The sequence below is a fragment of the Notamacropus eugenii genome, chromosome 4 (genome assembly GCF_028372415.1).
Source record: "Notamacropus eugenii isolate mMacEug1 chromosome 4, mMacEug1.pri_v2, whole genome shotgun sequence".
NCBI classification, from domain to species: Eukaryota; Metazoa; Chordata; class Mammalia; order Diprotodontia; family Macropodidae; genus Notamacropus; species Notamacropus eugenii.
In genome coordinates, this window is record NC_092875.1 from 33689509 (window position 1) to 33704354 (window position 14846).

General features: G+C 42.1%; 1 protein-coding gene across 2 annotated transcripts in view; it reads right to left on the bottom strand.

The window, feature by feature from the left end:
• Window positions 1-2416: 2416 nt before the first annotated feature.
• The window catches only part of PTPN11 (protein tyrosine phosphatase non-receptor type 11), a 65310-nt gene continuing 52880 nt past the window's right edge, over window positions 2417-14846 (bottom strand). Inside the window, exons 11-16 of one of the 2 annotated variants that reach the window (XM_072600402.1) lie at window positions 14086-14240; window positions 12807-12874; window positions 12278-12429; window positions 7824-7936; window positions 4934-5035; window positions 2417-2746 (exon numbers count right to left, since the gene is read on the bottom strand). In XM_072600402.1, the coding sequence (XP_072456503.1) occupies window positions 4966-5035; window positions 7824-7936; window positions 12278-12429; window positions 12807-12874; window positions 14086-14240 (558 nt within the window). In that variant the 3' untranslated portion in view covers window positions 2417-2746; window positions 4934-4965. The remainder of the gene's footprint in view (window positions 2747-4933; window positions 5036-7823; window positions 7937-12277; window positions 12430-12806; window positions 12875-14085; window positions 14241-14846) is intronic. The other variant, XM_072600401.1, reaches the window with a different exon arrangement.

Below are 14846 nucleotides of genomic sequence, written 5' to 3' on the forward strand. Positions count from 1 at the left end.
CTTTAATGGACTCACAAGGAACAATTTCCAAATACAGAAGGTTATAATTTCCAAACCTTGCAGAAGGCATTCCAATATTTTGTCAACTCTGGTAACAAAATTCATTTGTTGGCTACAGAATGAATGTGACTTCAAACATGATTCAAGGTCATCTGATCCATCCATCAAGGACTACTTTTGCCCCCAACTTCTGCTGCTTCCCCATAAACCACCTTTTCTAAGCTAATAATTCTGTGAGCTCCACTTGCCGATCTGATATGCACCCTATTCAGTGTCACACAAAGCTCATGTGAAATTTGGTAATGTGTAACCAAGTTCTGGTGATGCTTCATGGCTGCAAACTGTGGACTACCAGTCTTTGAAGGGTTAAAGCTACAGGTCACCATGGGCAGGGGCATAACCAGGCTATAGCACTTTAGCAACAAAGAAGCTGAGTATCAGAGAGATCAAAGATCAGAAAAGGAAGGGCACAGTCATGGAGCAAGAGCGAGTGATGACTGAGTGTGAGATCGTTATGCCCCACTGGAACCCTCACAGTGCCCAGGGATCTAGAAGCAGACCCTGAGGGCACCAATCAAATCCTTTGGGGAAGTGTCACAGGACGGCATGGACAAAGGCTGAACAAGACAAGAAGGTGTGAATGGGCTGCCACTAGCATCACTGCCAAGAGTGTCTGCCCACCTTAAGGAGATCCCAGTTCCATTGAGTTATCCAGTGCTCAATAATCATTCAGTGATCTGGCAGAACTAAGACACAGTTTGACAATCCCATGATACTATACTGATTTAGGAAAATAAGAAAAGGTTTCATTAAACCAATGTCCCATAAAGGACTTCACAAAGCCAAGTGAAAGAAGTTACCTCACCATCAAGTTACAGGACAAGTTGGGTTCAGAGAGTGCAAATACTATTGATTCTACCCTACAGGCATTGACATTAATGCAACAAATACATTTGTACAATCAAACCATTGTACAAATATAAGGATATATGCTGGTGAAAGTCTGTCCCAAAGTCAAGAGTCCAAAGTACTACCATATAGTAGAGGCGAACAAAAGCATTTTCAAAGTGATCGTGCAATAAAAAGATGCACTTATTTCAATGCACACAAATGCAGGCTTTATGCAGCCCCCTCGGGCAGAGGGCCTGAATTCTCTCTCATCTCAGGCCCAGCTGCACTTATCCTATGTGGATCCTACAGACAGCCAAAGTCTCACTGTGGCCTACCAAAGGTCAGAGCATTCACTCCTCTGCATGTGAAAATGACCAAAAGAGTCTCCCCAAATGACTTCAGGAAAAAACAACACTCTACCAGCTCTACTGGAAAGAAGCTCCCACTCTTGGTGATCTGGGCCTGATCTAGTCACTGAATCGGTTCCACTCTGCCTCTGAGACCCAGGGAGGCTCAAAGCACAGAAACAAAAGACAGCCATAGGGCAAGGAACCTGAGTAGTTACAGGGGCTCAAAAGGGAAGTCACTAGAGGAGCTTATTTGTCATTATAAATACGACCAAAAATACTCCAGCTGAAATAAACACGATGAAGAATGGTGGAACACACATAGCAAAGAGGGATGTGGCTCTGGAAGGCACTTAAGGTAAAAGAAGGTTGGTGAAAATCCCATTCAATGAAACAGAAAGGAGCTGTTGCTGGCAATCCTGTCCCCCAGTCCTGGCACTGACCCCTTCTTGCCTTGTTTCAGCCAACCCTCTGTGTTCACACAGATCAACTTCAGAGGCCTGGCTCAGATCATGTATCCTTCCACTGGATTCTGAAGTACAGATCACCTAGAGAAGTATAGGGCCTTACTGAAAACCACAGGAGCCCCGAGTGTGGGGAAAGGGTCACCCATATCAGCTCACAGACGGTACAGCAGGGTGGTTGGGGTTGAGCAATCACCAAGAATCACCAGAAGCTCACTAAAAGGTCTTCTGCCTCCAACTGCCCAGCCGCTAGATGACCGTGAAGGCCGCAGGAATCCCCTCAGGCTGCTGCCACCTCTTGCCCCTGCTCCAAGCTGCTGCTTCTCTGAATGACTGCAAATGTTCCCTCCAATACTGGTCATCAGTGTTCTCTTGAGCATAAAGACAGTGACTCTGGTTCAAAGAAAACCTTGTGCATGTTTTCCCAACAGAAACTCAACAACTAGGCTGAGGAGTAAGTCAGCCATCTGCTAACAAAGGAAGGCACCTCCTCTCCAAACACCAGTGACCTTCCAGTTTGGAAAGAAAATGCTCAACTCTGTAAGCTTCAGGCATTAGGATATGATTCTATCCTCTATCACTTATAATAGATAATAATAAAAAATTGTTCCCATTTATACTGGATGTTGTTTTGACACATTTTCCCAAATCACTGCTCCTTCAAAAAGTGCCCTTTCATGCCTCACAAAGAGAAAGAGAATAAATCTGCTCCAATTTTAAAAAGAAAAATGCTGATAACTTGAATTTTAATCACCATCATCTGCAAAATGTGGAAATGAAAATTTAATAGCTTCCTCAATTTAAAACAAAATTCTATAAAATATAACATTGTCTACATTGTAGAGATGATTTCTTCTTATTTAAAAAACAAGCAATTGTAAATCAGGCATTGTTGAGAGAGAAAATCATGATCTTTATATGAGTTCGCACTTTGCTTATTAGCAGAAGTTAAACAGTCAGAATGCAAACCTTCCAAATTCATTCTTCACATGAAAGTCCTTGCTTCTTTCTTGACCTTTTGGGGTTGGGGAGGAATAGTCATATCTGGAAAGAGAAGAAAGGAAGCAAGAAATTATTTAGAAATACATATCTAAAAGGCTAATAAAAATGAAAACATTTGTCAGCATAAAACTAATAATGTGGAATTCTATATTGAAAAAATAAGTTCACGGCAAGCCATAACTTTCTATTTGTTATTAAGAAATACTTTCGTCTCTAATTTGAAGAGTTAAAACCTTCTGAAAAGGTGTTAGGGCCAACAGCAGGGTAGAATACTCTAAAATTATGGAGGATCACTGACTCAGAACTGAAAGGGAACTGAGATAATTATTTGCTCTAATTCCTTTGTTTTACAGAGGGAACAGTACTCTCTAAGAGTGTACGGAGGATCTGATCGTAGCCTTGTGGTATTCAGCAATCCTACCAATGGTACAAAAGCGGAAGCCAGCACAAACTGGTTCCAAAAATATCTCAACACATCAAAACATTGACTGAAATCTTTCTTTTTTAATAAGAAGTCGACCTTCTCTAATACAATAGATTTGGGGATAAATGTATAGCCCTACTATACTCAGACGCACAGGAACAGCTGATGCCAGTTCAGTAACAGTATAATACAGCAGCGAAAGAACCTACTGCAGTTCTATGCCTCATCAACAGTGATCAGCTCCAGAATGAGGAGGTGACCATGACCTGGGCCTCAAGTCCCATCTGCAGTACTGTTCTCACTCCTGGGAATCACACTGTGGAAGATCACTGACAGACTGTGGCACACCCACAAGATAGCAAGCAGAAGAATGAAAGGACAAGAAACCATGCCACATAAGAGTCAGTTGGAGGAACAGAGCATAGAAATTGCCTACTAATTATAAGATTTGGGAGTACAAGGGGCTCAAGATGTGTTCAATGATTTGAAATGCTTTCATGTGAAAGAGACCATAGGCCACCTAGAAGAGTTGCGGATGGGAATGGGAATGGGAGGCAGCTAGAATAATAGACTCTTAGGATGCAAAGGGAAATTAGGGCTGCACTGAGAAAGGCACAGGATCCAGGAATAAGGAAGAGCTGATCCCACTCTCCTTTCAAGCCTTATCTGGATAACTAAGGTCATTTCTGGCAGCACAGGTCGAGAAGGGCACTGATGAGATGGAGAATGTTCAGAGGAGGTCACCCTGAGGGGGAAGGATTTTGAGTCCATGCCAAATGAAGATCAGTTGATGGAAATGGTCACAGTTAGGGGAGGAGGGTACAGAATTGATGTCTCCTAGGGGAAAAAAAAGCTATTCAGATTGTCACTCGTTTTACTCAGTCTCAGAGAGAAAAACAAGAAACAAAAGTTGGACATTTTTAAAGTCCAATTTAGGCTCAATATCTAGAAAAACTCCTTATTAACTCTAATTATCCACAAGTACAGTGGGACACAGTGAGAGGTGGTGGGTTGTCCTTCACTTGAGGACATTTGAGAAGAGTCTGGATGACAACGTCAGACACACTGTACAGGGGACATTTTTCAGAGATACAGGTTGCATGAAGAGGCCACAGAAAGTAGAGCCAACGCTGAGATTTGGTGATTCTCTTTGTTCTGCTTGGTCCCAGAGGACAGAACTGTAAGCAGTAGGTGAAAGTCACAGAAAGACAAATTTCAGCTCAACATAAGAACAAGCTTCTTAAGCAGGAGAGGTGTCTGGTGGAGGAATGAGCTGCCTTAGGAGGCAGTGAGATCTCCAATATTTGAGGTGTTCACGTGGAGTATGGATAAACACTTGCTGGAGATGCTGTCAACAGCAAGCGGAATAGCCTGGAATGAGGTCAACTCGGAGCTTCTCCAGTTTTTCCCAGGGCCACCCAACTGCTAGGAGGAAGAGCAAAGAAGAGAATCAGGAGTTCTAACTCCTAGGGGACATTCCTCTCTACACAGGCCCCATATGCCTACACATGGTATCAGTATAGGTTGTATTCTAGGAAGTCATGGCAATTCCTACTAAGCATTTCAGAAAAGGGCCTATTTACTCTAAGTATCCGAAAGAGAGATATTAAGTTACCTTCAGAGAATGAACTCTGACTTTTGTGGATTCTAAAATGCTTGTCAAACTTAAAACTGGCAGAATGTTACCTTGGGATAGGATTAGCTTATAAAAGCTTTTAACACAACTTTAACATCAGTACACCACAAAACACATACATATTGAACAGTAGTCGATTACAACTATCAAACATTCTGAAGTTAATTACCCAGCTCTGAGCTGACACCTTGGCGGGTCTTCTCATCTAAAACTCTTCTGCTGCTGCACCAATCCCACATTTTCATATACTCTAGCGCTATCTTCTCTCATTCTGAAAAAGATATTTACAAAAATGCAAACCAGGCAGAAGAAAGGTATCTTGTTAGATTGTCACTAACTAGAATATCAATAACTCAGCCTATCTGAAAATGTTATGCCACAACTTTCAGATCCAAAATTGCAAAGTCAGTACAAGGAAAAGAAGTCAGTTGGAAGTATGCTGCCAAGGAGGTCTGCATTCTGCCCCCACTGTTCATCAATAAAGAAATCTATTTAACAAACCAGCTCTCTCATTGTGGTAAAAAGAGGCCAAAAGATGATATTTGTAACTCATAAGTCCTTTCTTGTTACTAGGATAGTTAGGAATATGTATGAACAGAGCGCAGGTGTGAGTTGAATATGAAAGGATGATATCTAAAAAATAAAATGAAGGGGTGAGAGGAATGTACTGGAAGAAAGAGAAAAGGAAAGGTAGTATCTCACATAAGAAGTAAGAAAAAGCTTTTAGAGTGGAGGAAGAGTGGAGGAAGTGAGAGGAGTGAGTGAACTTTACCCTCATGAGAACTGGCTCAAAGAGGGAATAACTTATAAACTCAGTTGGGTATGGAAATCTATCTTATCCTACAGGAGAGTCGATAGGGAAGGGGATAAGAAAAGGGGGAGTGGAAGGTGATAGAAGGGAAGGCAGATTGGGGGAGTGGGTATACCAGAAGCAAAATACTTTTGAGAAGGGACAGGGTGAAAGGAGAGAGAGAACAGAATAAAGGGGGAGAGGAGAATAGGATGGAGGGAAATACAGTTAGCAACAATAACTGAAAAAAATTTCAAGCAAGTTGCTCTGATAAAGGCCTCATTTTTCAGACATATAGAGAACTGAATCAAATTTATAAAAATATATAAATTTATAAAAATAAGAGCCATTGATAAATGATCAAAAGATATGAAGTTTTCAGATGAAATAAACAAAGCTATCGATGGCCATATGAAAAAATACTCTAACTCACTATGGACTGGAGAAATGCAAATTAAAACACTTCTGAGGTACTACCTCATACCTATTAGATTGGCTAACAGGACAGAAAAGGTAAATGACAAATTTTGGAGATGTGGGAAAAATGAGACATTAATACACTCTCAGTGGAACTGCAACTCAATCATTCTGTAGAACAATTTGGAACTATGCCCAAAGGGCTACAGAACCATACATGCCCTTTGACCTAGCAATGCCACTACAAGATCTGTATCCCAAAGGAGATAAAAAACAAAAAGAAAAGGGATCTATATGTACAAGAATATTTATAGCAGCTCTTTTCTGAAAGTAAAGAATTGGAAATTGGGGAGATGTCCATCAAGTGGGAAATGGCTGAGTAAGCTGTGGCATGATTATGATGGAACGCTGTTGTACTATAAGAAATGATGAGCGAGATGCTCTCAGAAAAACCTGGAAAGACGTGCACGGGCTGATGCAGAGTGAAATGTACTGTGTGCTGTAAGATGATCAGCCATGAATGACTTAGCTATTCTCAGCAATACAACGATCCAAGACAACTCTGAAGAATTTAAGATTGAAAATGCTATCCATCCCCAAAGAAAGAATGGATGGCGTCTGAATACAGATTGAAGCACACTTTTTTACTTTATTTTTCTTGAGGTTTTTTTTGGTCTATGCTTTCTTTCACAATATTATGGATGTGTTGTACATAACTACAGAAAAAATGTCATTGGGAAATAGTGAGTAAAATAAGTAAAAAATACAATAGAACATTTTAAAAAAAAAGAGGCTCAAAAGGAGAAACAGGAAGAGAAGGAAACAGCAACTGCCTGCTACAGGAAACACATCTGGTATATGATGTATCATATAATGATAAAATTAGAAGCATAGATATGATTACTCACCTTACATGCTGCAATCTAAACCATTTGTATGGAAAATTAATGACAATGTACACACAGACTACAACAATATATGAAAAACTTGACAGCAACAAAATCCAGAAAAAAATAAAGAAATAAAAACTCAAAGAGGGATACAAAAGTAAACAAGATTTTTGTTAAAGTTAATACCCTTAAAACACAAATTAAAACTAATAGTTTGTGGTTTTATAGAGATCAGTTTTGTTCTGTGAGCACTTCAATGTTTGTTTTTGTTGAGCCGTCAAGTTTAAAATAAATAAATGAATGAATGAGTGAACAGACAAATAAATAAATGGACACACGAGAAGCCAAAGGCAGAAAGGATTTAAAAATATGAACCAATGGGAAAGAGCCAATAGAAACCTTGTGAAAATTAACCTAGAGAGACACATGTTAACCAAAGGGACCAATACTGTAAGCTTCCTGTGGCTGTTCGCAGAATTGATCTGACAAGTGTCTTTAAATTACCTTTTGTGGATAAAGTCCCAAAACTTTTATCTATCAGCTAGTAGCAAATATGTAGCTTAACACTATGGTAATAGGCTAAGGGCTGACTTATTTAACTGGTTCCCACAAAAAAAGCAAAGAGTTAGTGGGGTGGGAGCGAAGGATAACCAGCAACCTTGGAACAAAAAGATATATAAAGCTAATTTGGTACTTTGCTGGGCTCAACAAACATGGCTTTGATATATTAACAATTCCTAGGGAAGGCAACTGCCAGCCAGCCAGCCATCAGTTAAATTAGCCGGCTAAGGCTTTGAGAAGTATTAACAAGGCACAAGCTACTAATTTGCTAATTGCTAATGGACATTATTAGCTGGTTGATTAGCTATAACATATGTCCATGGAAGTCTTGGGCTGCAAAGAGAGCAATTTTGCAGAAGGATTTTCAGAGGAAAAACTCCAATTCCTTTTTTACTACTTACTCTGGACAGGTTGGTGTCGGGGTGCAGGGTGGAAGAGGACTCTGATCTCCACTTGTCTGGTCCGCTAGGGAATATTTAATGTTTGTATATTCATGCCCTTTTCTCTTGCTTTTCTGAAAACCAAAGAGCAAAGATAGAACATTTTAAGTTTCAGGAAGCCCTGAATAAACAAGACATTTTAATGAAGGAGCCAAAAATCTTTTTCTTTAGATAGTAAAACAACTGGTGAACATTCAAGAAACACTAAGACACTGTCAGAAGCCGAATGGCTAAGAATTCATCTTTCCAACTACAATGGTGAAACCTGAATGAAGCTTCCCAGGATCCACAGTGCCCTTTCAAGCCCACAGAATTTCAGAGCATGACAAAATCACGTATAACAACGTCAGCCTGGGTCAGACCAGAGCTCTTGCCTAAGGGAGGGAAGCATTCCCACAGTACCACTGCATGGCTCCTCTGCAGTCCAGCTTTGCGAGCCCCAGGTACACAATCAGAAGAGATTCCAGGAAGACACTGAATCCCAGTAGAAATGGCCCCACAGTCCCAGCAGCCCCAGCCTGAATGGTGAAGAAGGAAGGAAGCCTGGGAAATGGCGCTGCAGAAGAAGAGGCAGCAGGGCCACGCAGACACCTGACAGTATCCCCTCCACACGTTCCTTACTAAGCGAGGGGTCCTTTGGACCCCCTCAATGCTGCAAAAATCTCCCAATAAGCCTGTCATCTCAGCTCACACACAAGCTGAGCCGCAAAAAGCTTCAAATGCAATAAATTGTACCTCACTCACCTGAAAATGAAATGCAGCTCTAAGACAGAGATCAGTTAAGAACCCCTCCCCACTTAGGCAGTACCACTGAATCAGGACCTCTGACCTCATCAGATATCTACAGCACCATGCAAAGTATCTTTCAGGTTGGGGGCAGTCTCAAAGAAGCGCTGACTATCTAGGATTTGCAGAATTTTTGCCCTAATTATAAAGTAACCGTTGACCCAAACAGCACTGACCATCATTTAAATGAGAGGCAGCCACATGTTCATTTTACTGGCAGCTGGTATGTAGGCGCCTAAGGGGCACACCATGGACCAGTATTAGTATGGAGAGAATGCAAAGGAAGCAAAGGTCACAGGTTAAAAGCCCTCGTGGGCCAGGGTAGGGGCTGGACTTCAGTCTTCTCTATGGCCACAGAACAAGCCTGATTAGTTCCAGCTATCTACCTTGCAAATATGTCATTCACTGGTTACAGGGCACAATCAAGGGAGATATTTTAGTGGGTTAATATCCAGCACAATCACTCGACTAATAAATGGCTGAAAGACTACACTCTGTGGGTGCCAAATAGTGCCATTTTTGTATACAAAAGGTGACATATTTCAACATACATTAGCAACAAACAAAACATATTAAGTTCCTTGCTTATATTCACTCAAGTCTATTCTGGAGTAGCTTGCATGCAAACAATCCAAGAACCTCAGAGTTCATAAATTTTAGCACTGAAACCTTAGGCTACCTTTTATGAAATGTTCTAGAAAAGGCAGAACACGTAAAAACCTACAAGATGAATTCTCTTCATTAATTCTTTCCTCAAGACCAAGAGAAATTCTTTTTGCACTATAGTAATTATAAAAAGAGGGCAATTTTTCGAATTAAGAGAAATATAAGTGGGATAGGAATGACAACACAGCGACTCAAGGAATCCAGAGCTCCAACTGTATGTACAGCTTGCAACTCGAGTACAACCCCAGATGGAGCTGATTGATGGGGAGCTGGCTCGGCTCCCCAGGGACTCGGACAGCTAAATGGAGCCCTTCTGTTTCACTGGCTGCCTGAAACTCTAAGAAAAATTCCAGATGAAATTTTAAATTTTTCCATAAGAGCTTCAGGGAGGAATGTGCTTTGGGAGACTGGGAAGCAACCTAAAACTGATTCTTCCCTCCATCAGATTTCATTGACAGCAGGATTTCCTAGACTTTTAAAAATCTGTATGAATCCAACTGCCTCACCAACTGTTGTGTAGTCAAGACTTTCAGCTGGTTAGGAAAAGGGACAATTGCAAGGCTCTGAAATCATCCAGTAATATAGACGTAGAGATGGAGTTCTCTCCCCACCCCCATATATTCATATATGTAATATACGTGTATATGTGTGTATACACACACACATATATAGATAGAGAGAGATACAGATATAGATATTTTCCACATGAAGTAACTCTAGGTTCCTCCATCTTTAATTCTTCAAAAGAGAATCACAGTCTAGGTTTTCTCTTGCTTTTCCCCACTCCCTGTCCTCAGGAAGCCACCAACCTGAGTCTCTGTACAGTGAGACAGAAGAAAATGAAAACCACATGTTCACATTAAAAAACTGAGAAAGTTGTCCAAAATGCTACGTGTCCAAATGTCAAGAAAAAAGAAAATGAAAACTAAGTTATAAGGTGGCTAAAGCAGAGGCCCTGCACTCATGTCAGTTCAACAGAGGATAAAATAAAATAGCCCCTGACCTCAAGGAGTTTACACTTTTAAAAAAATATAACTAAATTGATTTTTTCTTCTGTGAAGAAAAAAAATACATTATCCACTCCAACTTAGCACTTTAAACAGTTAGGAATCTGATGGCCAATTTAAAATAGAACTGAGATACTAGGAAAGAAGAGTCCCCATATTCATCAAAACAAGAATTTGTACCCCCTTTTCAGAAGTGCTGGAGTATTTGATGAATAACACCAATTAACGTAAGAGGCCTCATCTACCCCTAAACTCAAACTTCTAAGAAAATCCCCAATCTTCCCAGCTAGATCCTCCTCTCCTACCCCACTCCTCCTCTAAGTCCCCTTTACATGTCCATTGTCTTTCCCCATTAGAACGTAAATTTCATGAGGTCAGGACTGGGTTTTCTTGCTTTTCTTTGCACCCTCAATGCTCAGCACAAAGTCTAGCACATAGTACCATCATCAAAATCATCATCGTTCTCAACAAGCATTTATTAAGTCCTTCCTATGCAGAGTGCTGTGCTAAGCACGAGGGACACAAAGGCAAACACGGTCCATGCCCCGCAGGGGCTCGCAGCTTAATGGAGGAGACAATGTGCAAACAAGTGTGGATGTTCAAGACATATACCAAGTAAATGGGAGATACTGAGCATTTTTTAAGTGCCCTATCTTAAGAGAAACAAAAATATGATCATAAATTCAGAGCCAGAATGGACCTCAGATGCCACCTCTTCTGATCTCATCATTTTACAGATAGGGAAACTGGCACCCCAGAAAGGTTAGGGGATTTGGCCAGAGGCCCAACAGTGCTAACTAAGCAGTAGAGCCTGAATTAAACTTAGCTCCTCTGATCCCAAAGGCAGCGCAGGGCCCTTCTGAGCACACTGCCCTCCCAACAACATTAGCACCTCAACGCTCCCAAATTGTGCTGATCTAGTCACATAATTTTAAATACAGATTTAAGGAACTGAGAGCTTAAAAACAAAAACCTTAAAAAAATCCCTGAGCTGGCCTTTGCTGGCATGTTAACCACCCAGCATTTCATAGTTGCTACATAAGATCCTGGCAAGCAGACGGTGAAGACTAGGATCCATTCCTGACAAACAGGCCTTAAGTTCTGACTGAGCCCTGGCAATGCGGCTGCTACTTTGCTGAACTAGAAACCATCATATGCAGTGCCCATTACCATTCTATAGAAAGCTTCAGGCTGTGGCCTAGATCTCTGGAAGGCAATCACAGTCACACTGACAAACCCCTTTGATGTTTAGACAAGACTTCAGCAGCAGCAAAAGCTATGCTAAGAAAAACAGCCCTTTTACTTACTTTCCTCATCTCAGCACATTCCTAATTAGCTCAGCTTTGTGTCTGATATGAATAGCTTTTAGAGGGAGAGACTCCAATTTCAAATTCTTCTTCATTACCCAGATCTTATTAAAACTGAAATTTCACTGCTTCCAACTACTTACTCAACAGCACTAAAAACTGGCCACCCCAAAGCCTGAGTATTATCAGAGTGACCCAACTCAGGCTAAGAAATGAAAATCAGAGAATGAGACCCAGACCAAAGCTCTGGGGTTACAGTTATGGTCCAAAAGCTTAGGGACTCTGCATTTTAAACTCACTGCACAATCCAAGGAAAACCAGAGCCTTCTTGTCCAGTCATTTCCTTATCATTTCTCCTTCTAGGACGTGAAATGGCAAATTCATGAAAGCTCCTAATGTGTGTAAGGATCACTCTACTGCTCCATGAATCTTTCACACCTGTTCCATCAGAGAACCCTCCTACTGGGGACTGATTCCCTGCTCAAAAAGAGGTGAACATATATAGCCACTGATATGTTTGGGGCCTGAAGAAGGACCTGCAAAGGACAGAAGGTACCCCAAGCTGAAACTGTCCTCCACTTAAAACATTTCAGATCAGATGAGAAAAAATAGCATGAAGGCTACTTGCAAATTTATGCAACAATTGTACCTGCTCCTCCTCGATTCTGCGCTGTAGAGTCTCAATATAATGCTGCACGGCCATGTAGATAAATCTGTACTGGGCTTCTGTCTGGACCATCCCTGACCTCTGGGATCTCACCATCTGAATGGTCTTGGGAACGTCAATGTCACAATCCACACCTAGAAAAAAGCAAACAGCAGTGCCAACCCTGAGTTGTCTCACATGCCATATGAGAAATCTGTACACACAGCTGGCACTCAGCTTTGATCTGTGTGCAGGAAAGGCTTTCCACTAATACTACTGGTCCCCAAGGACTCACACAGCCAAGAATCATTCATTTCTATATCTCACAAAACAGTGTGTGCTCGGCCATTAAAGATCCCAGTCCAATTTCCAATTGCCAACCCTGCTCTCACACCAGCTAGAACTGCTCTGTAAAGACACACGTTTGGTGGTCCCATTTAAATCCACTTCTATACTGATGGGGGTCACTTGATCTCTCCCCAAAAACACATGAAAACAGGAATTTGAGTTTCTGACCCTGCAGCCAACTTACCTTTCTCTCTGATAATGTCAATTAGGATATCAATCACGATGAAAGTTCCTGTCCTGCCGATCCCAGCACTGTGGGGGAAGAAAACAAAAAGCTGTTCGTTTTTCTTCCAGTCACAGCAAAGTCCTTCAAGGGATGGACACAGTGTCTTCTGTGTGTGTGGTGTGTGGTGTGTGTGTGTGTGTGTGTGTGTGTGTGTGTGTGTGTGTGTGTGTGTGTGGTGTAGGTGTGTGGTGTATGGGTGTGTGGTATGTGGGTGTGGGGGGGTGTGGTGTGTGCGTAGTGTGTGGGTATATGTGTGTGTAGTGTGTGGTGTGTGTGTGGTATGTGGGCGTATGTGTGTGGTGTGTGCGTGGGGGGGTGTATGTGTGTGGTGTGTGGCGTGGGTGTGTGGCATGGGTGTGTGGTGTGTGGTATGTGGGTGTATGTGTGTGTGGTGTATGGCATGTGTGGTGTATGCGTGTGTGGTGTGTGGGTATATGTGTGTGTGGTATGTGGCATGCGTGTGGTGTGTGGCGCGCGTGTGTGTGGTGTGCACACATATGTTGGGGAGGTATTCAAAATAAAAATACTAATAATAGAACAAATGTCAGGGGAGGGTGACTATTTTTAACAAGGCATATTTTAATTAAGTTGTACAAATAACTAAAGTTAAGTGGCCTCCCACATATCTACTTGCCTACTGTGCGAATATAATTTACAAAAATAAAGTCTCCTCCTGACACAGCTTACCCCAGATGTGGGGCACTGATGTGAAGGTAGGAGGCGCGAGATCACAGCTCCCACCAAAGCCCTGCAGGGGGAGTGGTTCATGTCTATTTAAAGCAGCCAGCAGTGGGCGGGGGGAGGGAGAAGAACATCTTCTTTCCATGTTAAAGGAGATCAGAACCACAACCCAATCAGAGCCTAAAGTCCCACATGCACAAAAAGAAAACTGAACAAGATCGTCAACTTCCTCAAGCCAGGGGTTGCATCGCATCCTGCCTATCACTGGGATACCACACCCATCCCTAGCTCCAGCCCTCTGCTTACAACAGCCATTCAGTAAACACTTGCTGATTGAAACTACAGTCTTGAGGACTCAGGAAGGAACATGTTCACAGGTGACAAATACCCTTTCCTTATACCGTTTATTCAGACTTCCTACAAATGCTTATACTGTCCTCTAAGAGCTGGGAGGTGGGCAATGAGGGAGCAGGTCGCATGCATCCCCTGCTTTGGGAAATTAAGACTCCCTCTACCCAGAACCATGCCAAAGCTCTGCTGCGGTCTGACCGATTACCTGCAATGCACCACCACAGGGCCTGCGTCAGGAATGCTCTCCTGCTTGTGATGGACCTCTTCTAAAAAATCCAGAACACCCCCAGGATCGGTGGGCACGCCGTGATCAGGCCAGGTTCTGAAATGATACTGCCACACTGTTCTCTCCGTGTTCCCCTGAAGTAGAGCCAAGAAGCAGCAGGAAAGAATTAAATACTCCAAAGGGGAGAACTTTCCTAAATCAGGAACAATCAGGGATACTAAATGATCCAAAGACATGGCATTTAAAAACAACAAGATTCCCACAAAAAAGCTGAAGTTACCATCTCTGGGACCTTTTAGGATGTTTCTGCTGGAGCCGGAGTTGGGCCCAGTCCTTTTAAAGTCGATTTCATACAATAGTCATATTTTTTATGGGTAAGCTTTGAATTTACTTGAGTAATTTAGTCTTTTAGAACGAGGGAGGGTCCCCCTTCCCCCACCCCCCATCCCAGAAGGCCTTTAAGTAGAAGTGGAATGGACTCTTGACATGGACACTGGACTAGGAAAGAGTAGGTTGGCAAGCATTTTGCCTACATTCCCTCTTTTGATCAGCTCTGGACAGGATCCTCTGACGTGACTAAAGAAATAACCAACAGAAAACACTCTGCCAGTCTCAAAGCATTATGTGAATGTAAGTGCTAAATAAGCTCCAGACTCTTGGTCCCAGCATTCAAGGCCTGGCATAGCCTGGTTCCAAACTCCCTGTTCACCCTTACCTCATATCAGCCATTAATATCTTCT